General features: G+C 45.2%; 1 protein-coding gene and 1 long non-coding RNA gene across 2 annotated transcripts; one reads left to right on the top strand and one right to left on the bottom strand.

Annotated features, from left to right (window-relative positions):
* The first annotated feature begins 869 nt into the window (after positions 1 to 869).
* Positions 870 to 19283, top strand: nkx1.2la (NK1 transcription factor related 2-like,a). Its single transcript, XM_003963967.2, has 4 exons — positions 870 to 885; positions 10850 to 10947; positions 17050 to 17270; positions 18235 to 19283. Exons 3-4 carry the CDS (start codon positions 17051 to 17053, stop codon positions 18837 to 18839), a joined length of 825 nt encoding a protein of 274 aa, XP_003964016.2. The 5' UTR covers positions 870 to 885; positions 10850 to 10947; position 17050; the 3' UTR covers positions 18840 to 19283.
* On the bottom strand, positions 11970 to 12734 carry LOC115249581 (uncharacterized). The gene is made up of 2 exons (XR_003888256.1): positions 12499 to 12734; positions 11970 to 12346 (listed from the first exon to the last, which is right to left on the bottom strand). It is a non-coding gene; the product is annotated as an uncharacterized lncRNA (long non-coding RNA).
* Positions 19284 to 19411: the final 128 nt, after the last annotated feature.

The raw sequence follows: 19411 nt of genomic DNA, 5'->3' as shown, positions 1-19411 counted from the left end.
CCTGCCCTCTCCTATTACAAGAGAAAAGGAGTGCCATCCAAGCACCGACTATTATTCCATTTTGGAAATGTGTTGCCACGACAACCAAACATTCCTCATTCAGCTCCGACGACGTGTATAAGTTAATTTGAGAAAGGAAAGTGGAAGAGGGAAGTTGCAACCAGTGGAGGGACACGTGCTGAGAGAGGAAGCACATGTCCCACTTTTTCCCCCCGTGTCTTCTCTCTTTTGTCTGCGGAGGCTGGCTTTTACTCCTACATACAGCACCGCGCTGACCGGGTGCCAAATTATAGGCAACTGAAATAGTTGTGTTTTTCCATTGGCTGGTCTAGTTTCATCCATTACACTCGTCACATCTGGGTCGAATACTGGAGCGCCTCTCTCCCGGTTGGAACCCACAGTGGCTGCTCCTCGTGAATCAAGATGAAAACATCAACTGCTCTCAGTGGATTTCTGAAAATGCTGAAGTGTTCCTCGGGGAGGGGGCAAATAAACAGAGCTGCTTGACAAATACGGCATTCAGCTGCCTTTTATCAAAGCAAAATGGCATTACACGATAGCTTCATCGTGCATTGTGCATTGTGACTGTGTATGGAGGAGAATTCCTGTCCTACAGGCCTGGTTCATCTTTGTATGCAAAGTTTTGCTCATACTTGGCTCCAGGTCTGTTGCTCTGTCACAGAATGTTTTTGTTTTTTTTTCTGAACCAGCTTTTATTGTGAGTGGCCAAGGCAGAACCGGTTGAGTCAGGATTTGAGCTCTAATCGACATGAAATCAGCCATTACTTCAGGACGACCATGAGAAACAACTTCAAGCCTGAGAAAGCAGCAGACTGGAGGGAGGAGGGGTTCTCATGGGAGTATCTGGGAGTAAATCACAAGTAGGTAAAGACAATCAGATGAATGTGGGGTTGTTTTTTCAAAGTTTCATTATAAAAAGATATTTGAGTAGCTATTTAACTTTTATAACATCAGCATTGTCTCTGTTCTAAAGTTCTGTGTCCACATTGTGCAGGTTACAGTGACACACAACATTTCTTATCGTGTTTCAAGACTGCAAAAAGCAAAATAATGGTGCATAATTGTGTGTATTCCCATCTTCACAGATGCTTCTTCTCTGTGAACGAGGGCTGTTTTAACCAGACAGTTGAAGTGAACTTGTGAAACACATTCAGAAGTGATGTTGCTCTCAGAAATCATTTCATCATTCATGTCGTTCTGAGAGAACCTTCAGAGCGGTTCTGCAGCCAACTCACACTCGGGAACAAACATATCAGTGAAATAGGAAATCAAGAGATGTTCAGTAAATGCTAACGGCTCCGGCACCCACTCCCTTCTTAAAATCCCCCTGAGGGTTATATTTCCATGAGCAAATGGATTTCCCAGCCTGCTTGTTACAGCACATGCACACACACACATGATCTCTCACATGCAGCTGTTGCAGAAAGCGCAATCCTGGCATTATTTTTAATTTGGAAACTGTCGTTTCGTAGCTTTGGCTGTGGCGTCACGGGTTCTGCCATCTTGATTTTCAAAAGAAAAACAGTTTCCATGTGCAACAATTGATATATTTACTCTATTTCAGACTAGCAGGTCCCGGGGGCACGTGAACAGCGCAGGAAAAGCACTTGGCACCGTCACACGTTTGTAAACATGGGCAGACAAGTGTGGAGCAGCCAGCGATGTTATCACTGCAGACATTAGCTACCAGGCACAGGGAGGGATAATGAACAAGAAAATGATAATTATGTTCAAATTAAGCCCCTCGATAAACTGGTTAATAGCTTTCTGGATGATTAACAATCACTGAGAATTGCTAGTTTACTACATTTGATATCTAGGCAAGAACATCTCAAGGAGCAAAACACACAATCTGAGGGGTGTAATCAAATAGTTTACACAGGTTTTAATGAGAATCTTTTCTATCTATTTTGGGATGTTTTAAAGATGTGGAGTTCAGAAGAAGGGAATCCATACAGTACCTGCAGAACTGAAACAGCATTTTCATGGTCAATTGAAAAGGTCGTTGTCTAATTTTCTCCTAAAAATGTTGCTCTGTATGTGTGACAGAAGGAAACGCCATCTTAGAGGAGTCAGGATCATAAATCAGGGGGGAAAAATGGGTAGATGATGACTGCAAATGTGCGGCTTCCTATTAACACGTCCAAACTAAGCACCAATTTGCTGAATAAGAATCTCGGCCCTGTTTGTCCACAAATGATGGTGATAAAATCTTCAATTTTTGGCAGATCACAGCTGTAGAATGTGTCAAACTCAGTCCTCGAGGGCCACGATCCTGCCGGGTTTTCTGTCCTACCAGGCTGAAAATGCATTTAGTGGAATAGAAAACCCGGCAGGATCGTGGCCCTCGAGGACTGAGTTTGACATGCCTGATTCTACATCATAACATGGGGATGACCGAAGAAAAACAATAAAGATAGAATGTGTGGAACAGTGACGAAAGGAGAGAGATTCTTCAAAACAATCCAAGATAGTAAAAAAACGAGCTAAAAAATTGTTGCATTTTTACAAACACCCTTTTAAAAAACTTTATGTCGAAGATGAGCAAACAGGGTCTTGGAATGTCACCGGATCCCGTGCTCCCGATGCCCCTGATGTCAGTGTTTCGGGTTCCCACCATGAGAGATTAGCAATCAGTCTTATTCCTTTGGTGTCGGTCTCTGTCAAGGGCAGATGCAGATAGTCCCGTTTGATGTCACTGGGAAGACAGAGGAGAGCTGAAACTCCTTGGTAGGAACCCACCCGCAGGTCCCCGCATTATCTCTGTCAAAGTAGTAGATAGATTCTGCGTTGTGGTGTAGATCTTGGAATGAGGGAAAGGTTACACCTGCAACCAGCAACAAGAGTGAAAAACATCAAAGAAGCATATTGTGTTCCTCTGCAGCCTTTGTGGAGGGATTCACCTGCCTTTCTCCCAACTGTGTTCTCATTTCTAGCCAGTTTGTCTTACATGCTTGATGATGAAAGACGCCAGCTAAATCCTCCCATTGTCCGTCGCTACGTGCAGCCTAATCGAGCGCAAACGTGTCCCTGTAACATCTACAGGACTTTCATGGACACGCTCATGTGGCTGTAGACAGAGAGGACAATAGGGCTCCAAAAGCAAAGATGGGACGGGTGTGTTCTTTTGAGCTTTGCATGTCTGTCATGCAAGAGAAGGGCCCTTTTTCCATGTTTACAGTGCATGTGGAGTCCAAATGGGTCCTCTGTCTGCATGTGTGCATTTACCTTTCAGCCATTAAACTATGCGGTTGGCCTAAAATAGGTCAGCGTCTGTGGTTTCAGTCAAGGGATGTCCGACATTTGAATGTTCTTTATCGTGGCTCCTGTTTAAATACTCCTCCTTCCATCTGATGTAGACTGATAATCAGAGTTGAGAGGAGAGCTGGAGTCTGTGGGGGTCACCTGTTTTTTCCTATCCCTCCCTCCCACCCTTCCTCCCTCCGTCCCTTCTGGAGCGTGTGGCAGTTCGCGAGAGTGCAAAGTTCCGAGAGGAGGAAGTGCAGCTGTCAGTGGTGCTCTCTTTTATCAGTTTCCCGTTGAGAATTACAGTATCGCCTTCTAATCACAAGCACAAGAATCTAAAGGCCACCTTGGCGAGAGAGGCACGTACAGAAGGCAGCGTCGCGTACGAAGCCCCAGTGAGCGCCGTCAATGAGAGGATGCAATGTAACACAGACAGTGGTATATTTAAACACGTCCTCCCACGCGAAGTTCAAAGGTCGCGCACGTAACGGCAGGATTTTCAGCAGACTTTGGTGTTGAAAAGAACTGCAATGGATTTTCCAGCCTTCGTCACATGCTGGATGGTTTGTGAGATGGAGTAAATCTGGGTAAACCCAGCACAATGGCGTCCTCAAAGGCCATCTATGGGGTCAGTTTGGAAAGCCCCATAGCATGCTACTCCTTTTCTCTCCCCTGCCTCAGCCAACCCACTCCACCCGGCTATTATGGTGGGGTTACTCTCCAGGGACCCCCGGCACGGACAGCAGTTTGAAAACCCCAAACATGCCCGCTCGCCTGTTTGTTCCGCATGGAGGGGGGAGAAAAGAAGGGAACGCTGAAGAAAGGGAGAGAACAGCTTTGTTCCTGGCTGCATCTCGCTCCGTCTGTGATTTCCATCTACTGCGAATGTAAACAAACAGAGACGAGAAAGAGGAAAACATGGACAGACTAGAGGAGGGAAAAAAACTGGAGGAGGAGGAGGAGGTAGGAAACGGCCGGCGAGCAAAAATATCTTGGCACGCTGTGTGAGATACAGTCACCAGCTCATTTACTGGTATCACTGCCGGACAAAAACACACACTCACAGGCAACACAAACATGGCTCGCAGACACACACACAGCTCACAGAGGAGCCTCTGTGAGTCCTGTGACAAACTCTTAACACACTTCAATATAAAATTGTCGGACGACAGCTGCGAACAAAGCTGCTTCTTCTCTGAGGATTAAATGATGCGCCGGTTCCAAACCTCAGGGCTGAGACCTCCCAGAGGGTCCGAAGGCTACGTTTCAGAGGTGCCTCGATAGCCGTTTATTTTGTTTTCACTTCAGGGACGGGCAGAGGAAAACCACATTTAAGTCTGAAAATCTCTTTCTGCTAACGATTTAAGCCAGAGGGGAGCTGGCTGGCCATCAAACTGATGCAAAGACAAAAATATCTGTTTGGCATCAAAGAGGACTTTGTGCTCTCAGCCTCCCCTCTTGACCTCTGTGGAGTGACATCTTCAGATTTGGATTCTTCCAGTCTCCTCTCAAGAATGGCAAAAAATTTGCCCATTTTAGCCTCCATGAAGTTGTTTTCAGCACTGAAGATCTAAAGAAGTTTCTCCTTTTTGGGATTTTCTTCTCGGCACTTTATCTTCATTGAGGAATGCACGCTGGCATTTCCAGCTGCCAAATCCAGCCACAGAATGCGTTCAGATCTGTGTCATCTGGCCTTCCTCTGCTTCGCCACAATAACTAAAGCAAACCGCTGTGACTCAGTGAAGATGCGAGAACCGAAGTTTCAACATTGCTGTGCGGAAAGATCGACGTATTAACACAGCTGATCTGTTTTTACCATATCTTCATATCTTTAATTTAGCCGTAGCTAAATAATTACTGAGTGCTTCCTTTTATTTACAAGATTTCATGTTCAGGATGTGAATCAAATCTTCTCATGCTTGAATCCCATGTTGGAAGGCAGTGAGTCATTGGAACAGTTGCTTCACATGCAGCTTCTTCTTCCCTGGCTAATTAGAAACAGTTCAGGCAATATAAACACACATGGTGACATTTAAACCTTATGGTGAATGGGTCAGGCAACATTTTTATGATGTTGGTAACCTCGGTCTTGAAGGGAAGCAAACAATCAGGAAGTTAACTGAAATGACTAATAACAGAATAGGAAATAGGAGTGCCAAGTGTTGAGTTTTTCAAAAAAAACATTTTGCAAGATTTCCATTTAAATAATAACAAAAGGCCTTTTATTGCATTTTTAAATTTTCATTCATTCAGCTTCTGTGTGATCCAGCACTTGGAATAATGATTTTTGTCTTTCCTTCTGTTTCTACACGCGTCCACTTGATAATGGAAGTTAATGAAAGAGGGATCGATTGAAGATGCATCTCTTAGAAAGTCCAGAGATGAGGTTTCTTTGCAGAGAGCTGGTTTTATTCTGTCTGGAGGTTGAAAATCATCTGCTTGAGTCCGTATTGATCAGCCATTTTTCCAGCTTTAAGCATTTCAGACCACCTTGCTACTCCTCATCCCATTCAGAGGGGTGTAGGGTTTCTGCCCTCCATCTGTCAGGCCGTCTGCCTCCCCCGCACCCCCTGGACTTTCCACTACATAGCTACGTGCATGACAGCATCACTGTGCGCACTGAGGTCTGTTGAAAATATACGCATGCAAGGTTCGGCTTAACACATGCAAAAGTGGATTCCTCTCATTTTAGTGGAATCAAATTAGGATGGTAATCTATCATGAGCAACAAATTTAGAATAACAGACTGCCTCTGATTCACTTAATAAGTTCCCAAGAAATCATGATGGATTTCAGGAAAGGAAAAACAAAACTCTTCTACTCTTCAACTTTTTTACTGGTTGACTTTTCTGGCAATCTATATTATTCAGAAGAAAGTCAGCTTAGATCCATCCATCCATCCATCCATCCATCCATCCATCCATCCATCCATCCATCCATCCATCCATCCATCCATCCATCCATCCATCCACCCACCCACCCACCACTCAGGTCACGAGTCTGTGACCTGTTCAACATTCTAGAGTCCAGAGTCTTCAGCCAACCAAATATACATGTTTTGGACAATTGTAGGAAACTGGAGTATGTCGAGAAACCTCATGCCTGCAGTGGGAAAACATACAAACCCCACAAAGAATGGCCCCTGTCCTGGAATTAAAGCCTTGTTGCTTTAAGGTAAGCACTGTACTGCCGCGCTGCCTCCAGTGCAGATGTGATGACCCTGTGTTCCACCCTGGTGGTGTTTTTCTTTTCTTGCCATCTGCATTTTCACTCTGATGTTTAAAGGCAGTCAGACAAAAATACTCAAAACACATAAAACAGTACTTTTGTTTGAGGACAGGATGCAAGGAAAGTCTGCCCTACAAACAGTAATGACGTGTTAATGACACATTTATTGTTTGCTGAGGACCTTTTCTGTGGACAAAACCACTAACCAGGAGCTTGACTACTAATTTTGTGACTAGCGTCACATTTACGGTAACTGACATATATATATCTTCCTGCCTGGGGGCAAAGGTGTTCCAGCAGGTACTATGACTGCTTCAAATGTCTCCGTCCATATTTGCATTGACATGAATACGAAGCACATGAACAGGGTGACGTTGGTTTCCTATAATCATTCCAACAGACCATAATGCAGGAAGTGTTTGTGCAATGAAGGAAGCCCAACTGAAAGATAAACACGCCACACCTCGTACTGTCTTGTCTTGTCAGTTCCTGTCACGCTCCGCCTGGCTGCAGCTGCCTTTGGATCAACAAATAAAACCATGCGTATACCTGTCTTTTTAAACGACAGGCTCGGCCTTTATTGTCCTGAAACCTCAAAGATCGAAGCCTCTCTCGCGTTCAACCCTGTCTGAAAACTAGCACCGCTGGTGTGTAGCAATTTGCACTGAATGCTCCCTGATCGCACCCAAAACGAGAGCGGATCGTGGTTCTTCCATAAAACCTTGCCATGGTGACCTCTCACTCCCTGGTGTACGCACTGAAGGGCAAACACGCATAGACAGAGTGAATCAGAGAGCCGAGCTGTATGGAGTGTTTACTTTTTCAGCTAGTTGCGGCCTGGCCTGACAAAAGGCCCCGTTTCTGCCCCACAATGCTCCTTGCAGGTTATTTCTGGCGCAGTGGAGAAGGATGAAAGAACTGTCACAAAGGAAAGAATGCGGTTCCTGTTGTGGTCCTGGGGGGTCATGGGCGAGGAGGTGTGGGGGCGGGGTGTCTGCCTTTTAACATTGTGTAGCCCCCGGGGTGTGTGGCTCAAGGTCTGCAGCAGGCCAATGGGTGTTGGGAGGAGAGAATGGAGAGTTTGGGGCAGGAGTCTGAGGGGTCACAGGGATGAGTTATGGTCTGAGAAAGGATCCCACCTTGGAATAACTCGACCGAGACTTTTAGAGAATAAAGTCTGTCAAGCTCGAAGCTGATATACAGTTAAAAGCTGGTGCGCAATAAAACTGAAAATCTCTTTTTGGGACAGGCCGAGCCGCAGAAGATGGAGCAGAGCTCTGAACACTCCATGAGGGAACATCTCGCTTTCTGCTTGTGCAATAAAATAAACTGTGACGGACGCTGGATGAACAGTGCATCAACAGGCGAGCTTGCACAGATGTCAGAAAGGCCGATGTCACAGAATGCTGCGCCGCAACTGTACGTCTGTCTGAGTCTTCGTCCCCATAGACAAAGAGTAATTTTCCTTCTGATGACATAAAGAACTGGGTTAAGCCGGGATCCGATCCAATTGCGTGGGCACGAAATAACACTTTCAGAAAAGTGAGACAGACACACCTGTTGTTCCCTATTTATGAGCTTTCTTTACTCCGTTTAGAAACAATGTTTACAGAGTGTGTGTCTATGTGTGTGTGTGTGTGTGTGTGTGTGTGTGTGTGTGTGTGTGTGTATTGGGAGGGCTTTACCAGGGTTGGAACAAAAAAAGACATTGATGTTTTCACTTTGGGGTTCTTTTTTTGCCATTTCTCATCCCTCCCTCCCCTGTTCCCAGCCATGTGGTTGCATTTGTGCGGTGTAATTGCCAGAGTGCTCTAGGACCCCAAAGCTGGCACAACATCGCATGAAATGAGAGCTGGTTTTCAAGGAATGTGTAGCAAGACACAGACGACAAGCCAAGATTTTCTTTTTTCTAATACTGTATACAGTATATTCAGGATTTGGCAGAAACATGTGAGGCAGATACTGGGGTGGGCCTGCTGTGATATTCATCTTGGTGTTTTTCTGGTCTACAACTGTCTTTAATCACAAGTCAGATTAAGACGCCTCACTTCCAATAGCATTTCTTTGCTAAAACATTTGCCTTTCCTACAGTGATTGGGAACTGTTCATTTATGTCTTAAACTTAAAGCATTATTATCAGATTTGAGTATTTAGGTGAGCAATGAACCAGGTGACTTTTCTTGCGCTTCATCTTCCCACAAACTCAGCACAGGAAATATTATAAATAATTCATACATAAGCATTAACCCCAGATGTCTTATTGTATTACCATAAAGAGAAGGAGAATAGAGAAAAGGGTGCTTGGGGCACACATGTTCCTCAGTCCATGTCAAATGTGCCTTATCATAAGTTGAGGCAGAAGCTGGTTTGGGTTAGGACACACACACCTGGAACATTTGACACAATGAAGCAAAGTTTTTTATCTGGTCATGAATGAAAACAAACACCAAATTTCACTGAAATTCTCAGGAAGAACATATATATTTAGCGTGCATTTGCAGCTAATTTAATAGTGCTATATTGTACTTCGCTATAAAACAGGAGATTTTTTATCTGACAGAAGGACAAGAAATATGAGAGGCCACATCCAAACCCATAAGGCCAACAGAGATTATTCTACTCTCTTCTCCCTGAGAGGCAGCTGTTGGGGGAGACAGACACCCCCCACCAACACCAACTTGAGTTTTCATGGAGGAGCTGATCAATATCTTTTTGACTTCTGTATTAAAGCTTTGTGTTATTGTGTAAACATCTTTAACCGGCCAGAATGACCCGGACTGATGCTGTTAGACAAACACCAGTCGCACGATGCACGTTTGTGTTTGATAACCCCCCCAGGGGCTTGTCTTCTGACAGCCTGCTAGTCATTTCAGCAGCTCCTTCACAAAAACTTCACTGTTCTTCCAAAGATCATACTTGATTTTTTTTAAAAAGGAAGGGAGAAGAACATCCAGGTGTGCCAGGGTCTCACACACATGCACGTGTATGCAAAATAACGCCTCTTTTACCTCTTTTTGGAGATGCTTTAACTGATGCAAGAGTAAGAATTCAAAGTCCAAATCTAGGGGCCGAAATAATTGTAATGCAATTTCTTTGTCTTCCAAAATCACTCGGGATAATAGAATTACTCCAAAACACCAGAAGATGGCGCTATTCGACTTTTATATGTGTCGAGGGTTAAACTTCATGCAACAAATTTCAAACAAAATGCGCATTTACTGCAAAATAAGTGCAGTACATAAAAACGAGAGGCGACTGAGCTTGTTATGAACGTGTGTTGTTGTTATTAATAAGTCTTCTTACTTATGTATCATGTCTTCTTTGTTCACACGCAGCACAGGCTGCCCTTCAGAAAGCCTCTAAGGCTGAGGTTACTGCTCCCTCTACTGAGAAAATACCACAAATGGCTGATTATAAAGAAACCTGTCAAACATAAAGAAACGTGTTATTGTCACTGGAGGAGGGATTCAATATATTAGGATGATAATTAAGTTATAACATGTGAACAATGCAGCATATAGATATCACACACCCATTTGTCTTGTTGGATTTCTTTGTGGTAAAAGAGTAGAAAAGAAATGGGAATAAACCAGAGTTTACCCAGGTGATTCCACCGCTCCCTCTGTCCTGCAGGTTTTATCAGTTGTCCTGCTTGTCCCTTTAATTACAGCCTGTCCACCATCCAGATAAATAGAGCTCTAATAGAGAGGCCTGCTCTCCTAAGTGATTGAGCCGTAAATACACACTGACCTGAACTCTCATCATCTGTAAACTCATTCAGTCCTGTCAGATGTCTGAGATGGAATCATTTCCATCACTTCATCATGAGATAGGGAGGTGTGTGTGTGCGTGCGTGCGTGCGTGCGTGCGTGCGTGCGTGCTGGAGCGTCAAACAACAGCCCTCTGGAGGATCTTTTGCTGTCAGCGCCACAGACAACAGAGATTGTCCCGGGAATTTACGAAATTGGTCGTAAAAGCTGAAGAGTTCAGTAATGGGATAAGCCGATAAAACGCACAACAGCACGACCAAAGGCAGTTTACCGAAGAGATGCGTTGGCCCTGGTTGTTCGACAACTCTGATCTGAGTTTTCCAGTAAGGATGTGGAAGTCAACAGCCTTAAAGGCTCCATCAATCACGACGCCGGACATATTCATCAGCCTGGTATATTTACTGCTCTGGTAGATTAATTCAACATCAGGTTCCTTCACATCAGGAAGTATTATTGGAGCTCTGTGGTGAATCAGGACTTGGCTTTTCATACAAATGTGTTGTTTAAAGTTATCAAAAAAGGCTAAAATCATGATGAAAGCTTAGCTGAGCTCCTCAGTGTATCTCTGCTTTGACTTTTTCCAGGTTCTTAATGACACAGACAAGACTGAAGTGATAAAATCGATCAGGTTGAAGAGATGGCGGTTCAGTGGATGGAATGACCCAAGGCCATGCCCCGAAAGGTGAGCTTTCAGATGAAAAATATTGAATCACAAAAGGTAATTTTGAGTATTTAATGAGGGGCTCTTAATATGCACTGACTCGTAAAAATCTATTAAAGCCTTTAATGGTCTGAGGGTGCTTCAGCGGTGGGTTTGTGTGTCATGAAATATCCAAATGAATTTACGTGTCTGTTTGTTAGATAAATTTTCATTTAAAAATCACCCACAACCTTTTCCTCCTTTGCCGTCTGAGCCCGGGATGGTCCATGTCATGACGCTTCACATGGGCAGTGATGCCTGCGGAGGCATGCAAGCAGGACGGGCGCCTCCCACTGGGGCGAGGAGAGGGTCCACACGCTTTTACAAGCACAGAAGGGCAATAAGCGCTAAAGGAAAGCAATTATACCCCAATCATTTCCGATTCTTTGGCAGTCATGGGCCGAAACAGCCCGAGGACAGAGGATTAAAAACCAGCTGCAGCAGAGACAGCAAGTAGTTTAAAGTATAAAGGATTAGTCAAAAAGTCAAGTATCAATGAAATACTATTTAAATTGTCCATATTCTAGATTCATGCTCAATTTTAGGCATTGAAAAAGTGGATCAACCACATCCAGAGGTCCATTCAGTCCAGAAAAACCGGTTTTCCAAAAGAAATCTGCACAAGAAATTAAACAAAACCTGTTTTACTGAAGAAGATGAAGCAAAGAAAAAAGACTGATCCCTTATTTAAATGCGCTTTGTCTGAAGCAGTGATCATGTTCAAGCTGCTCAGAGCAAAGCGTAAACCTGGATCAGCTGTAATCCTCCTCCTCCTGTGGAGGTCACAGTGTAAATTCAGGAGGCAAAGATCCCTTCCACTGTTTTCAGCCCAATTTCTATTAGCAATCTGTTATCCCCAGTCCACTGAGAGCGAGAACCACAGCACACACACACACACACACACACACACACACACACACACACACACACACGCACACACACGCACACACACGGTCACAGCACAGACCTTGCATGATGAAAATGAACAATTAAGGGAGAGATGAGGGAGAATCATCAGGGGAAATGGCTGATGAAGACTTTATTGATTAGAGCAGCTCCACCGGCCTCGTTCTCATTGTAGCGATTACCAACAGCCAGTGGGAAACCTACAGCACAGTGTGACATGATGGACAGGAAGCATTTTTTAGGCTACATCATCAGCTTGTGCTACGACTCACACGCAGAACAGATGAATGGCGGCGAATAGCTCTTTCACTGTACTACAGTTTAGTAACCAGGCCTGGAGGAAGCAGATTCCACCTTAGAATGTGTGTAAAAAGCAGCATCCAGGTCATCAGATACCGGCAACTTGCCTAAATCAGGTTATCTGTACAGAAGGAGCACGAGCCTGGACCCCTCAAAATCCAAATGGAAAAAATCTCTGGACTCAGGGGAAATACACACACACACACACACACACACACACACACACACACACACACACACACACACACACACATACAGTGTAGTTAAATCAAATCTGTCATGAATAGAGCAATAAAATGTGATGGCTGGGTCAACACGTCCACATACCTCCCACGGTCCAGCCTCATCGTTGGTTCGTTTGCTCAGCTAAGTTGACACGAGCCGTTTGTTATTTGTATTTAGACTCTTCTGACTCTGCAGCTGAAGTGTGAGCTGGTTTAAGCAGCGCAGGTTTAGACCCTGCGTGTGTGGGTGGATGTGAGGGATAAGGGTTTTTCTGGATTTCATGAGAGGGAACAGTTTGCGTCTCATTGTGTCACGTGATATATTCACCCCAACCTCATTGGCTGAGACACAAAGTTCAAAGGTCAAGTGAAAGTGACCTTTCAAGACCTCGCATATGGTGAATGGAGACCATTTCATTTGCAATGTGCCCTGGTTCTCTGCAAACGCTGCACAGCTGCAGGTATTAGGCCATAAAAAAAGAATTAGAATAATAATGATCTTGTTCCCATAACATCTAAAATAAAAGTAATGATTGGGTTTGTTTTTTGGGGGGACCAATTTATATAAAACATGTTTTTGCTCTTGATTATTGTGCTTTTCTTCTGGAAGTGGCAGTTTTAGATTTGCATTAGAGCATGCTAAATTTAAAGAATTAATAATAAAATGTGAACAAATATTTCTGTTGATGTCAGCAGTCCTATGCCTCTCAAGTCTATTTCCTCCTTTCTCACACAACAGTTTTTATTTAGAAAGTTCTAAATTCCCCTCTATCGCCCTCATGGACCATAAATGGCAAGGACATGGAAAGAGAGATAACAGTAGTGGGGGGGGGGGGGGACGCAACGGGACAAACACAATCTGCTCCTGCGTGAGATGGAGATGAACTGGGGTGTAATCCACTACCTTCCATCACACCTACCCCACCTGCACCAATGATGATTAATCCAAGCCGCTATTTATATTTCTCAACTGTAATTAGCAGGAATTATCAATAACACTTAGTGCCTAATTGCCCTTCATAAAGACAGCTCCCCAGGTTTAAACAGGTCCATTTAAATAATGTAACTAATAGCTCTCGTCTTTACGTTGCGGATACATCTTCATTGTTCCGTGCGTGAACCGTGATGGTTTGCTCGTAATTTAACGGGGCAAATGAGGGAAGGAGTGCAGGTGGCACCGTGGGACTAATTATTGCTAATGAATTATGATGTGACCTTCTCAGAACAATGGCTAATCAATGCTTGTGTTGAGTGACAGTGCGCTCCGTGCAGATGCCGGGGACCACAGAGCCAGAGGAGCAGGGCCCCAGCCCGGCTGCAGCGGTTCGCCGCGACTCCTTCCACCCTGTGGCTGCCATTGTGCTTCAGGAGTGGGAAGGACAGGCAGGTCGAAACAGCTGAATGGACGTGTTTACGAGGACTCAGAGGGTGAAAAACCCCAGGAAAATGAGATCTAGAGTGTCATGGGAAGGTATTTTTTGCATAAAACTGGAGGAGAAAAACAACTAAGGGTTAAAGATGTTTGACAAAGTTCTGGAGTTGGCATAAAAAAGTTTGCAGACGCGATCGCAGCCTGCTCGCTCACAGCGTTTGAACTGACCTTTACCTTACGGTGACAGCAGCGCACTAGTATGACTGACAATCTCCCTCGACGCAATCTACCCCCACCCGGCATTGCCCTCCATCTCCTCCGTGATGCAGTTGACCCCTTTACAAATCACCCCCCAACTTTACACATCTGCTGCCTGTCAGCATCTGCCAGGCGCACTCACCCGTCCCGCCCGTAATGAAAAACTCTCATTACTCGCCTCCACCCTACAGGTACGCAGGCCGTTAGGACAATTACTGGGCAATGCCACTGACCTTGTTGTTGGGGAGTCAAACAAACACTGAGGTCTCACTGAAAGAAGGTTGGCAGCAAAACCACATACAGGCAGATGGGAGACAGCCTCTCTAGACACTGAAGACTGTTGACCATAGATGCATGTAAAAGGCTAAAGAGGGCTCGCAGGTATTTAATTATCGCCAATAACATGTTGGGAATGTTTCCTCTGTGAGTGTGATCACACTACAATCTCTGACAGCATTTTTAGTCAGATTGCACAAATAACTATAAAGGCTTCAGGTATGAGTTAGCTAATAATATTTCGAGTCAGGGTGAAAGCATTACCCACGGCAGGGTCATGCAGTGAATCACTTGTGCAAATCTGAATGTTGGTGAACTTCTCGTAAGGAAGAAGAAGAAACCACAATATTTGACCTTAAACTCATCCTTTGCACACAAGCCAGGCGCAGGGACAGTGGGCAGCGTGGCACTGCCCGTGGGGAGCACTGGGGATCACCGAGCCGATCTCAGCCTATGACCTGTCCTGGGATTTAAACCGGCAACCCTCCAGTTACAGGACCAGTTCCATTCCTCTGAGCCATGAGCTGCAGAGCTTTGTGATTATACTGGAAAAGATGGAGACACAGAAATGGAAGAAAATGGACGTGATGGTTTCTTCAAATAGAATAGCAAAGCTAAAGAATGTGTCAGGGTGGCTCTAACAGCCGAAACTCACTGAGCCTCAGTTTAGGTGCCACTTTAGAGGAGCTTTTTGGCCCCTCAGACAGTCTGTAAGCACAACTGCTGCTCATGATGCTGCTGCTGCTGCTGTTCGACAAATTCTCTGATGTTAAGCAGACTGGGGGCAGCCTCCCTATGAAGTGATGGCTTCATTGACCCTGGAGGGGGGTCTGGGATGGAAGTGTGTCTCTTGGACTCCCTGCGGGGTCCTACAGAGGGCACCTCCTCTCTGAAGTTTTGCTGTAGTGTGTACGCACTGGGAACTGAATCAGCCGTCGTTCTCATTCTCTGAAGTCTACCTGAGGCTTTTTTAATCCTCGAGGCTCCTGCTTTTGTCCTGCAGACCCACACAAACAGATGTCTGACCATGGGGCTTTCTCGTAGGAAGTTGTAAACCTCCAGCGTGCACTGGGCTCCATTCATATGGAGGGGTTACAGTAATGGCCGTGCAAGCGCCATACACATGCAAATGCTGACAAGCAGACACCCTGTAGGGGCAGCTTTAACAAATGTTTGACTATGTAACTACCGTGGACCATGCCAGTCGAGCTGGCTGGAACTGGCTGCCCATGAACCCACCATGCAGCCTAGTAATCACCCTGAACTGCTTGAGCAACACAGGAAGCTGTAAAGGGCGGTATTAAAAGTGTGTAAACCTGATTGGATCCCCCATGTGACCAACACCAGACAGAACTACAAACAGATGAAAGGTTCTCCACCATCTGCCTGCCTGTCTGTCTGCCTGCCTGCCTGCCTGCCTGCCTGCCTGCCTGCCTGCCTGCCTGCCTGCCTGTCTGTCTGTCTGTCTGTCTGTCTGTCTGTCTGTCTGTCTGTCTGTCTGTCTGTCTGTTTGCCTGCCTGCCTGCCTGCCTGCCTGTCTGTCTGTCTGTCTGGTACACATAACATAGACCTCACAGGCTCCGGTAGTAAATAATAATAATGCATAATACGTGCCATCTGGAAATGATATCACCCTTTGAACCCATATAGCCAAATTGTGTTTTTGGAGACTAATTGTAGAATAACTGAAATGTAGCTGAAGCAAACAGCGCATCAAAGCATCGCTGTGCTGTCGCAGTGTCCTGTATCAAAAATGAGTCTGTAGCCATCATCATTTATCTGTATTGGACACCTGCTGGGAATATCGATCCTGGGCTGGTTTCACCATTTTAGCCATCACAGGGCATCAAGCTTTAAACAGCCCCGTGTCACTTCATATTGACTAATAATAGCAGAGATTAGGAAGCTGACCAACTGGGAGTGTGAACTCCCTGTGTGAAAAGAGTCAAGCATATTCCTTCTGCACCAGTGATTTGGCTTTGCTGCACCATCCCAGATCCCTAAACCATGTAAAAACACTAATTTTTTTTAATGGATCAAATTTAATGATCACTGCAGTTCCACTGCAAGTTAAAACTGCTGTTAGTTTTAATAGGACACAAAAAAATTAAAAATAAGAAAATATTCTGTCTCATTTTCTAATATATACGGTTAACATAATCCTTTCAGTCTGCGTTTACTGATTTGCAGGCATCATGCCACATTCAGTAAGAATTATTTCCAATTTTTCCAACTTGATGCTGTAAAATCATCACTAATATTTGACAGTTCAAACATTAAAACTATTTTGTTTCGATTGAGAGAAAATTTATGTGGCCCAGGGGATGCCGACCCCACAACAGATTTCCAAAAAAAAAAGATTTCAATTTGGAGCGTCAGGGCGATCTCTGATATGGATCAAGTGCCATCTGTGCCCAATTTACTCCCCGGTCCTGGATTATTGAATTTAATGATATGGGTGATTATCGACGAACGCTTTGAGCCCATTAGGTGGTCGTGTGAAACACTAATAGAGTTTTTGTCACGTGTCTGGTTGTGAGACTCGGGGACAGACGCCTTAAAGAGGGCGCTCCGGTCATTTCCGTGACAGACAGGAGCAGGGGAGCCCCAACTCCGAGGGATCATCACCGCTGATCCTGCCGAATGACACCCGAAGACAAAAAGTAAACCATGGATCGTTCCACGGTACACGCGTAATTACGCACGGCAAATCCTCCTTTTTCGCTTCCTTATTCTCTCTCCAAAAAGGATGCTGGACCCTAAGGAAAGTGGAGTGACGATGACGTCCACGCACAAGATTTCTTTCTCCATAATTGACATCCTGGATCCTAAGAAATTCAACAGCAAACGGCCGAACGAACTTTCCATCGTCGCAGAGAAGTTTCCAGCGCCGAATGAAGAAAAAAACATTCTGAGTTCTGACAGCAGCGCCGCGGGAGGAGACTTCAGAGCTGAATGCTGCGAAACAGGTGAGAAAACAGGCACTTTTGAAATATTCAGCAAAATTCACGCTCTGGGTGCTTATTTATGACAAATGCGAATTTCAAAGAAACCAGTAGATTAAAAAAATCACCCCCATGAGAATTTTGTGTAAATAAAATAATACACACTTGAAGAAATTTAAAAGATAAAAAAGACTTTTTTGCAACAAACAGAGAAATAAATCTGAAATCCGCATCTTTGTCTGACCTTCCCATCATTTTATGGCAGCGTTTCCTTTCAAGGAAGCTACAAAGGCTCGCTCCCAAAGCTCCGACGTGTGATTGGCACTGGGACAGGCAGGCGAGATAATTGTTTAAATCGTCCCATTGAGGATGCCTCTGCGCGCTTTGATCGATATCCCATTACTGCATCCTGCATATCTCTCTCCTGCACCTTGCAGGTACAAACTTCCCACCCCATCCATGTCTGATCCTAAATATCGTTCGATTAAAACTTCCCTTTAAATAGATGACATTTATCGACCCAGCTGCAAATATGAAACTCCATTAGCACGCCGCGGCTGAGGTGCTGGAGGTGGATTTGGACGGGATTTCTTTTCCGCAACATGACATTTGAGGCTGTGCGGGTAAGAAATTATTAAAGGATTACTGACCGAGTCCTGCCCCTGAATTCGTGCTCCTTTCCCCTCCAGTGACTCCCGAATCCTAATCAAACACTGAGAACGAGGCCTTTAAGAAAAGCAGTTTGAACCGAATCAAAAGCCAGATAATAAAGAACAACCCGTTTCAGACGGGTTCTGTGGTCTGCCTGACGTGGCTTTATCTTGTCAGGCGCTGTCCCTTCAGCACCACGGCCGGGTTAGGCGCTTTTAAGGGTCCAATACAATCACACGTTCAATTTCAAACATCGGTTTAAACTGTGTTAAAATTGTGTGTGTGTGTGTGTGTGTGTGATTTAGACTTTATGTGCGAGCTTTCTTTTCTATTCCAGGGGAAGAAGCGGACGAACACTCCCCGATCCTCAGGCACCAGGCGCTCGATGCTGACCCGCCGCGCCTCTCGCCGGGGGTGGAAGCGGAGTCCTTCCTTACCGGGACGCACGACAGTGTAGATCCAGAGGTCACCCCGCACGATCCGGCACCGCACAAACGCCGGCGCTCCGAGCAGGCCTGCGCCAAGCCCCGGCGTGCCAGGACGGCCTTCACGTACGAGCAACTGGTGGCTTTGGAGAACAAGTTCCGCACGACTCGTTACCTGTCAGTATGTGAAAGACTGAACCTGGCCCTGTCTCTGAGTCTGACCGAGACGCAGGTGAAAATCTGGTTCCAGAACAGGAGGACCAAATGGAAAAAGCAGAATCCCGGTGTGGACAGCACCCTGCAGCCCGGGTCCAATTCAATGGTCAGCGTCAGTCAAACCCCGCCAGCCTGCGGGACAAACCCTGCCACCTTCCACCAAACCTTTCACGACTTTCGATCTGCGAACGTGATCTTCCACACGACCGGGAGTGTTCCACTTCCATCCACTGGAGGACTCCTGCACCCGTTCATGCACAATGCTTTTGTTCAGCCCACGTATTATAACCCTCACCTATAGAAAGCTGCCGGACTGACACCGTCTGGTCACCTTTCAGGGGACTTTTAAGAAGCGAACTGTTAAACCCTGTCACGAATGACTCGGCTTTCATTGTGAATAGAGACCGCTCCACTAATATCAACGCCGAACGCCCTTGTCACAGTATGTTGTGAACTATGTTGTGAGCATCAACAAAGAACATCTGAGTCCAGCTGAGTCCAACAGGGACTTCAGCTGTTGCATTCGTGTCAGAGCTGCAGGTGTTTTCTGCTGAACTCCGCATGTGGCGCCTGATTCACTTTTATTGCTCTAACTCTGTACTGTCGAACATCCTGTAAGTGTGGCATATTGCAGCCATTCAAAGGCCAGCTGTTTTTTTTCCCTCTCTTTTTTTGGCTCATACACTCTTTCACAGCTTTGCCATTTAAAGGGCATTACCGGTGTAATTAAAACATGTGAAACATTCTCTTGTGTGATTCATGAATAACAAAGTAAAACTGTGTAAATGGAAGCCAGACGCAGGTCTCCCCCATCCAAATTATTGACTTATAATATGTTGGGCACTTCGGCTGTGCCCTATGTTTATAGATCAT

The sequence above is a fragment of the Takifugu rubripes genome, chromosome 4, assembly GCF_901000725.2.
Source record: "Takifugu rubripes chromosome 4, fTakRub1.2, whole genome shotgun sequence".
Taxonomy (NCBI): domain Eukaryota; kingdom Metazoa; phylum Chordata; class Actinopteri; order Tetraodontiformes; family Tetraodontidae; genus Takifugu; species Takifugu rubripes.
Note: the sequence above shows the minus strand (reverse complement) of the source record. Positions and strands in the feature narration are given on the sequence as shown.

Bases quoted from the DNA above. Each gene is read 5' to 3' on its own strand.
- nkx1.2la (XM_003963967.2), top strand. From the start codon at position 17,051: ATGCTGGACCCTAAGGAAAGTGGAGTGACGATGACGTCCACGCACAAG. The intron at 17,271-18,234 runs GTGAGAAAACAG...TTTCTATTCCAG, and splicing joins AGCTGAATGCTGCGAAACAG to GGGAAGAAGCGGACGAACAC.